The sequence below is a fragment of the Saccopteryx bilineata genome, chromosome 5 (assembly GCF_036850765.1).
Source record: "Saccopteryx bilineata isolate mSacBil1 chromosome 5, mSacBil1_pri_phased_curated, whole genome shotgun sequence".
NCBI classification, from domain to species: domain Eukaryota; kingdom Metazoa; phylum Chordata; class Mammalia; order Chiroptera; family Emballonuridae; genus Saccopteryx; species Saccopteryx bilineata.
Window position 1 is genome coordinate 9,031,970 of NC_089494.1, and position 8,170 is coordinate 9,040,139.

Here is an 8,170-nt window from a genome sequence, read left to right on the forward strand (position 1 = left end):
AAAAAGTACACCTGTCATTCCAGCCTGTTCCTTTAGTGGGTAAGGAAGTGTTCTCTGAGCTAGCCATGTGCCTCCTGTGTACACTCATGAGTCCTCCGTCTCTTTCCTTCCCTCTGAATCAGGCTTCCGGAGTTTGAACCCACCCTTGACCATTGTCCGGAAGACATTCGAATCAACAGAGAACCCAGATGACTTCCTGCCCTCTGTAATGACTTGTGTGAACTATCTTAAGTTGCCGGACTATTCGAGCCTTGAGATCATGCGAGAAAAACTGTTGATAGCAGCAAGAGAAGGGCAGCAGTCATTCCACCTTTCCTGATCACACCGAGAAGTGCAGTGTCTGCCTGTCACAGCAAAAGAAAAATCGTGATTGCTTTTCTAAATGTATCACCTGAGTCAAGGAAACATGTTACGCCTTCTTGTTGTAGGAAAAACGGCTTGCAGATTATAAAAGAGACACTTGGTTGGTATCATAAATGGCCCCGCGGACTTAAAGTGATCAGGCCCTAAAACGTTGTTGTGATGAGGTTTCTTTAGCAAGTTCTTGTTTAAATTATCATTTATTTGATGAGTGAAGTTTTTAACTTGCTTTGCTGTGTGAAATTTAAAAAAGGGATGTTTTCCAGGCTGAAACAATAAATGTCGCTGTGCAGTTTAATTCTGGGCTGTGTGTATCCATCTGGCTAAGTCCGCACTTCTGTTTTCCCCAGAGACAACCCTTGTCCATAGGACAGAGCGGAAAGCTCCCGCGCATTGACCGGATGCGTTTAGTGGGTCAGCTCTGTGTGCTCTCCCTCCCCCGACTCCTCTCCCGTCCATGTATTGTCCGCCCACCTGGCACAGGCTTTTTGTATATGACACTCAGCCGGTAATGTTTTCATTAGCCATGGGCTTTTGTTGTCCCTCGTCTCTCAAAGATAGAATTTAAAAGTCAGTCATGAGTTGACATAGATGTCAGTATAATTCAGCCTCTGTAACGGGGTGGACTTTCCTTAGAGCTTAGTTTGAACATGGCCGTGGGGTGCTGCTGGCCACCTGCCAGGGACACAGGGATGTTTACCGGGGACCTCAGCAGCAGCTGCCCTGGAGCAGAGGCCAGGGAGCGCCTTCATCCATTTCTCGTGTGTGGGCTACGCCAGGGCCGCAGCCTACAGCGTGGGCTGGCCCGGATGCGTTCTTCTATGGCCCGAGCATTATGAATTGATGTAAAGTTGTAAAGAAAATGAGTTTTCATTCTCTGTTGAAGTAAAAGACTTTTTTTCTCCCATGTTCTTGTTTTAAGTTTCTGTTCATTGTCTGTCTTTCACCCCTTCCCCCCCCCCCCCCGCCCCCCAGCACCGACTTGGGACAAACAGCGCAGCCATGTGTCCACACAGAGGAAAGCACCTGTGATGTTCTGTCCGGTGGTTCTGTGTGCTGGGTTCCCAAATCTGCAATAACCGTCAGGTTACTGTTTCTACCTGAAATAAATACTGTTTGCTTCACCTTTTCGTTTATAGTTCTGTGCTGTATGCATAACTTGTGTAGATGTCCTTCCGTGCGAGTGAGCCGCTCCGTCTCCACGACCCCGCGTCACGGCTGACCTTGCTAGACAGAGAATCAGTAGCGGCAACTTGAAGAACATGAAATGTGGAGAGAGAATGGGAGGAGATTCCTTCCCTCCTGAGGTTCAAAACTAAGCTTGTTGCATAAATAAATTTGAGAGAATTTCCATAATTCATTTTTTTAAATGAACTTTGAGAAATCAATTTTCTTTTGTCTTACTTACTGTCCCAGAGTCTTAAATTGATGCAGAAGCCCCTTTGTTCCCTATTCCACCACTGAAAAGAAATTAAGTGGCTTGTTTTATTTCAATGACTTTGTCTTTTTCCACTTAAATGGCCTTATGCGGAGCATCCCCACAGTGGGCGCTCGTCCTCACGTGGTGCGTCCTTCACAATGACCTTGGGCAGTGACCCCTGTTAAATGTGAGGGGCTATAAGAGAAGCTCAGGGGGCCTGTCTCCCTGGTCTCTGCGGAGTCTCTGACAATTAGAGCAACTATACTTTAAAATCGAAGAAGGGGGTTACATTACTGCAGTTCTAACAGCATACGAGCTAAGCAGTTCAATCAAGCAGAATTAGTGTCAGAAATGAACTGATTTGTTTTAAACTGTTCTGACAACCTTTTTACAAACTTAAGCACAAAGATTTTTGCATGAACATGGCATTTTGGTTTGTTTTTTTTTTACAGGGTTCTATTGTTAAAATTTAGACCTGTGTATAAACAAAGTAATGTTTCATATGAAAATATTTGTGTTGGACATGTCCATGTGGTGGCCCTGGAGGAGCTAGGCACCCCTGTTTCAGCATCCGAGGAGCGCACACGATGGTCTTAAATCCAGCTCTGGAGCCCGAGTGTCCCTGAGTCAGTGACGATCTGTTTAAAGGCTTTCATGTCTTTAGCTGACACCCTCAGCTGCCCTTGGGTGACAAGGGGCAGGGAGATTTTCGATTTTAAAGCAATCTCTCGGCAGAGGCCTTATTATTGCATCATAGGGAAAAAGTATTATACTTCATTTGCTGTTAATGCCTTAAATTTATTTGCTTAGTAATCCTATCAACAAGCTATAACTTCTAAGTATGCTTTACACATGTAGATGATGGGGTAGGGACTTGAGATTTTGTTGTCCTTTTGTTTTGCCGAGACAGAGTCAGTCAGATGTAGTCACCCAACACCGGTTATGTGGTGGTGTCATTTGACGGTTACTGCTTTGATCTGCTTTGTATATAAGAACATATTTTTAACTATATCATTTTAGGAAGGAAGGGATGTAATCCCTTTTCCCAGGACCCCCTCCCAAAGTGAAGTGTAAGTTCAAGGCAGTCTAAGCAGGGGCAGACATGGAAGAAGTTCTGGCTGCCTTAGCCAAGTCCCCTGGAAACCTTCCACGCAGCCACTAGGGACACGGATTCCTCTTCCTATTTTTCAGCCCAGGTTCCCTGTGGTTATTGTGATAGAGAACTTCCTCTCACCTTCACAGTTCGTAAAGAAGGGGATGCCCAGAGCCCCTCCTCCCTGCATTTGGCACCAGTTCTGTACATAACACGAGAAGGCTGTGACCAGTCACTTCCTGAACTTCCCTAGGGCAGCCTGTGCAGAGAGGCCTTAAGGCTGAGGGACAGCGCCCCGACTTCTGCATCTAAGAGATTAGATTGAAGTTGAAAGAAAGGGTTATCGCCAGCGAAGTGGAGGTGTTATCTCCCCTCTGCTTCATCAGGTTGTTGAGGCTGTGCTCCCAATTTTTGTCATTGAGGAGGAACTCGGGAAACGGCAATGTCACTGATATTCCAAGAAAAAATGTGATTACGAAAGGAGACCTGCTGGGGAAAGACATCCTGGTGTGTTCAGAAACCACACACATCCTTGTGGGGTATTCTGGGCGCCCTCGTCCCTTTTCCATTAGCAAAGATGATCAAACCTTTACCTTTGGATTTCTTGACCCGTTTTTCCCTACTGTAATAAGAATGTTGTTTGGAAATGTCATACTCTGTATGTCTAATTCTCTGAGAAATGCTTTTGTATGAGTCTTAGGTTTGCCATGGCAGAAGCTGGCATACGTGGTCAGGGATAACAGTGACAAATCACCGAAAATGCTTCCTTTGTTACCTCAAAAGAAAAAAAATTCCAGACAAAATATGGCGTTTATATTTCTAGAAAATGGAGGATTGGCTGTTTTCCAAGAACTTCAAGTTAATTCTTATGCAAGAAAAAGTTCTTAACTCTAAAGACTTAACCTGCATAAAGGAAACATTCTTTAATAATGGAAGAGGTGGTTTTATTTTTACAACAAGACTCATATGGCCAAACCTAGAACCAATTGCTGATCTGTGTAAAGCATTTTTTTCCTCTTACCTGAAACAAGTGATTTATATGAACTGTTGGAATAATGGAACCTCAAACTACAGATGTGTATGTAAAATTGCATAAATGCACTGACTTCCTTCTCCCTGAATATATTTTTAATAAACAGCATTATCCTACATGGTCAGTTTTATTAAATTATGCACAACCAGAGGTTCTGAGCAGCGGCACGCTTGTCTGGGTGGCTTTCGGACAGGTTTCTATCTTGGTAAGTACCAGTCATCTTAGCCCTTTTTTGGAGGTGTCGGTAGTGGGAAAAGGAGACCAGTGTACTCGGAGTGACCCTAACACTTCCTTGTCAGTGGAGAGAGATGGAGACTTGCTTGTATGGGTCCGGGGAAGCGTGCTGTTGGGTGGGGAGCTCCGTGTCAGTGTGCAGAGATCGTAGAGCCTGGGCTTTCAGAACGGCCTCTCCAGAGCCTTCTCACTGAGACAGACAATGGAATTAAGGAAAGCAGCGGAGAGGGATTCTTTTTTAGAGTGATGATTATTAGCTTTATGGGTTTTGGAGGGGGGGTGGCATAACTTTTTAAGAGAAAAGTGAATGAAACGTTACATATATGTGTACAAATGCCCATCACACGTGTATGTGCGTGCACGTGGACACACGCACACTCGTTCTTATATATTGTCTTGGTAAAACCACCTTTTTCCTCTGATGAATCTTTTGGTCTGTAGAATGACTAAGTCACCGATGAAGGGTGCTATTAAAGACAGGCCCACACAAGATGGGCACGGACACCGTTTGTCGGCGATGCAGTGATGTCTGTGTTGCCAGTTCTGCGTGTGGGGGCCGGATAACATCACATTTTGGGTGATGAGACTCCACAAATTGAGACGTGAATAGGAAATAGGTTTCACATGCTCACGGCAGTGGTTGGGCCAGTATCGCAGTAGAAAGCACTCGTGTCCCTTCAGACCTCAAAACCAGTGCGTTTGGTTGTGGTGGTGAGGGGATATGTGGACATGAATTACAGTGATCATAACTCACGTGCTCATAGAGCCTACATCATTCCTGCTCTCCTCAGCCACGTTAGTAACCTCAAGCTTGTCTGGGCTCTGCTGCCCCCCCCCCCCTTGCACTGTACCCGAGAAGGCCTGAGGCACTGCCACCTTGCCTGGGCAGGAACTCTGAGGTGGGCAGCCCCCAGGAGCCCACGTGCAAACTTGGTCTACAAGAGTTGGCCCTGGGACCTGGGCGACCTTGACAGACACCCGAGGCGTCTCAGGCACGCTGTCGCAGCTTGGAGGCCAGGGCGCTCAGGGATGCTGGCCCTCGGGCATTTCCAGCTTCAGGAATAATATCCTCTGTGTGACTAAGCTACATTCATTAGAGACATGATATTAAGAATTTACATTATTAAGTTGGGCTGAGGAATATGAGGGCAGAAAACAAGCTGAGATAGATGCCAAAGGGACAGGTCTCTGCACTGACGGACCGTGACCTGGACAGTTGCCTTAAAGAAGCAGGTGGTTAGAAGTGAATGTCAGACATGAAGGGAGGGAAGGGAAGCCCAGTGGCTGCAGTTGGGGGTTTGGGTCTCTGCTAAGACCCGTTCACCCAGTCAGCTCTGTTCTAGTCCCAGCGTGTCCTGGTGTCACTTTAGGGAAACTGTCCAGCTCTTTTGAGTGCAGGCACGGTTCTCACTTGTGCAGAGCTGCGTGAGAGGCTCCGTCAGGACACGCGGTAGAGTGGCAAGGGCCCTGGCCCCTCTTCCTAGCTGGTCAGGACCCCCCTGACCACCCCGACTCTCACTCTGCGCTTGTCTTCTGGTGCCTGTCATCTCTCGGGGTATATATGTATTGCAATGCAATTCCTCTTCCAGTCTTGGCTGGGAGTCTTTGAAATGTCTTCAGTGTTTCTGAGCAACAGCATATGGGCATTTCGGTTGGCACATTCTTCCTGGTGGAGAAGGCTGCTAAAAGCGTAGGGCTCCCTGGCCCCTGGCTCTGTGTCAGTAGTGCCCTCTGCTCACTGCAATCATGCAGAACGCCGCCTCAGACCGTCAGATACCACAGTGGTATCCCCGGTTGAGCAATCTGGTCATGTTCCGGTTTGGGGAGCGTTCAGGTTCTGTATCCAGCCCGTCGTTGTAGTGAATGACAAATCAAAACTCTGTAGGACTTATGAGGAGGCACAAGATCAGAAAACAAAGGTAAAAATTACTTCTTCAGCCAGACACTTTTACCTCTGTTTCATAAATAAAGACGTTTGAAGACTTAACGTGATTTGCCCATGTCCCTGAGCTAGTAAGTGGCTTCAGGCATCCTGAAGTGTAAAGGCACCTGGATGTATGGGGTATTTTCTCTGTGTGTGTGTACATGCATGTGTGTGTGTGCACACGTGTTATGCATGTACACATGTGTATGTGCATATGTGAGAGAACAATAAGGAGGGAAATGAGTTCACAGCCCCAGGGACACAGAGTGGCAGGTTCTAGGACTGAACAGTACTTAAGTGTTGCCAAGTCCATCAGGGCCACTGAGGCTTTAGAATTATTTGACCTTAAAAAAATTTGGGCCCTGGCCAGTTGGCTCAGCGGTAGAGCATCGACTGGCATGTCAAAGCCCCAGGTTCGATTCCTAGCCAGGGCACACAGGAGAAGGGCCCATCTGCTTCTCCACCCTTGCCCCTCACCTTCCTCTCTGTCTCTCTCTTCCCTTCCCACAGCCAAGGCTCCACTGGAGCAAAGTTGGCCCGGGTGCTGAGGATGACTCCATGGCCTCTGCCTCAGGAGCTAGAATGGCTCCCGTTGCAATGGAGCAGTGCCCCAGATGGGCAGAGCATCACCCGCTGGTGGGCTTGCCAGGTGGGTCCTGGTTGGACATGTGTGGGAGTCTGTCTCTCTGTGTCCCCACTTCTCACTTCAGAAAAATACAAAAAAAAAATTGGCATCTCTCAGTTTGAAAAAGAATACATTCTCTATTTTTCCTACCAGTAAAAAGGGAAATTAGCTCACTTGATTGTTGATTAAAAATTGAGAAAAGGAGGCCCTGGCAGGTTGGCTCAGTGGTAGAGCATCAACCTGGCATGCAGGAATCCCGGGTTCGATTCCCGGCCAGGGCACACAGGAGAAGCACCCATCTGCTTCTCCATCCCTCCCCCTCTCCTTCCTCTCTTTCTCTCTCTTCTTCTCCCACAGCCGGGGCTCCATTGGAGCAAAGTTGGCCCGGGCACTGAGGATGGCTCCATGGCCTCTGCCTCAGGCGCTAGAGTGGCTCTGGTTGCAACAGAGCGATGCCCCAGATGGGCAGAGCATCGCCCCTGGTGGGCATGCCGTGTGGATCCCTGTCGGGCACATGCGGGAGTCTGTCTGACTGCCTCCCCGTTTCCAGCTTCAGAAAAATACAAAAAAAAAAAAATTTGAGAAAAGAGAAATGAGTAAGATTTTGAGCTTAAATAGAGAAAATAAGAGGGCGGAGCCTATCCTCGGCTCCGCCATTCCGGTCTGCACAGATTTGGAAGCATCAGGTCCGAGGTCTTGTCAGGTCAGGTCGTCCCCCAGCCATCCACAGTCTGCGTCCACCTGGATCCAGTCTGGACCAAATGAAAGGGAGCTGTGCACTCTGATCCTCCTCTGTTAGGAGGTCACGGCCCTCGTGTTTGCGGAGCGTGGACAGACGCAGCTGGTACCCGGAGCAAGAACGACACTGGATAAATATATCACTTCCACTGCCTGTAGGAGGTGCTTAATATTTAAACAGCGTCTTGAAATATTCAGAGGCATTTCTTTCATCCCTGCGCGGGTAATGAAATGTGCTATGAATCACATATAGCTTCAAAAGAAGTTATTCCGTGAAAGGATTCGGTTACCTTTGCAGTTTCAGCTTGGTGTCATTAGCTGGCTGACTGGTCTTACTCCCTTTGTGGGTAACATCAGTTTTCAATATGTGTGTCAGCATTTTCATGGGTTTTTTTTTTTTATTATTTTATCCTGGTTTATCTGCTCTCCGAAAATATTTTGATGATGGATGGTAAAGGCAGTTGTCTCTCTCGGCGGCCCCGTTTAATAGTTAAATGAAGGCGGAAAACTGTATGGAGTTAGGCCTTTATTGGGTAACTCTCTGAAGCCCACCATCCAGAGCTAGCAAACTCCTTAGCAATCATCTGGTGCAGGCAGATTTCTTAAGTGTCAGATGGAGAGAGAGAAGTCACGAAAGTTCAGGAACCTAATCGTGTGGCTGATAAGTGGCAGAGCCACAACTCTGAGCCTGGGTCCCAGGACACCTGGACATCTCAGGAGAGAGGAGCATTATTAGAGTAACC

The 8,170-nt window shown here is 47.4% G+C and overlaps 1 protein-coding gene across 16 annotated transcripts in view; it reads left to right on the top strand.

Annotated features, from left to right (window-relative positions):
* TRIP12 (thyroid hormone receptor interactor 12) overlaps positions 1-1,267 on the top strand; it is a 156,344-nt gene extending 155,077 nt beyond the window's left edge. For all 16 annotated transcript variants that reach the window (XM_066279914.1, XM_066279916.1, XM_066279911.1 and 13 more), the window contains one exon: positions 123-1,267. In XM_066279914.1, the coding sequence (XP_066136011.1) occupies positions 123-319 (197 nt within the window). In that variant the 3' untranslated portion in view covers positions 320-1,267. The remainder of the gene's footprint in view (positions 1-122) is intronic.
* The last annotated feature ends 6,903 nt before the right edge of the window (positions 1,268-8,170 follow it).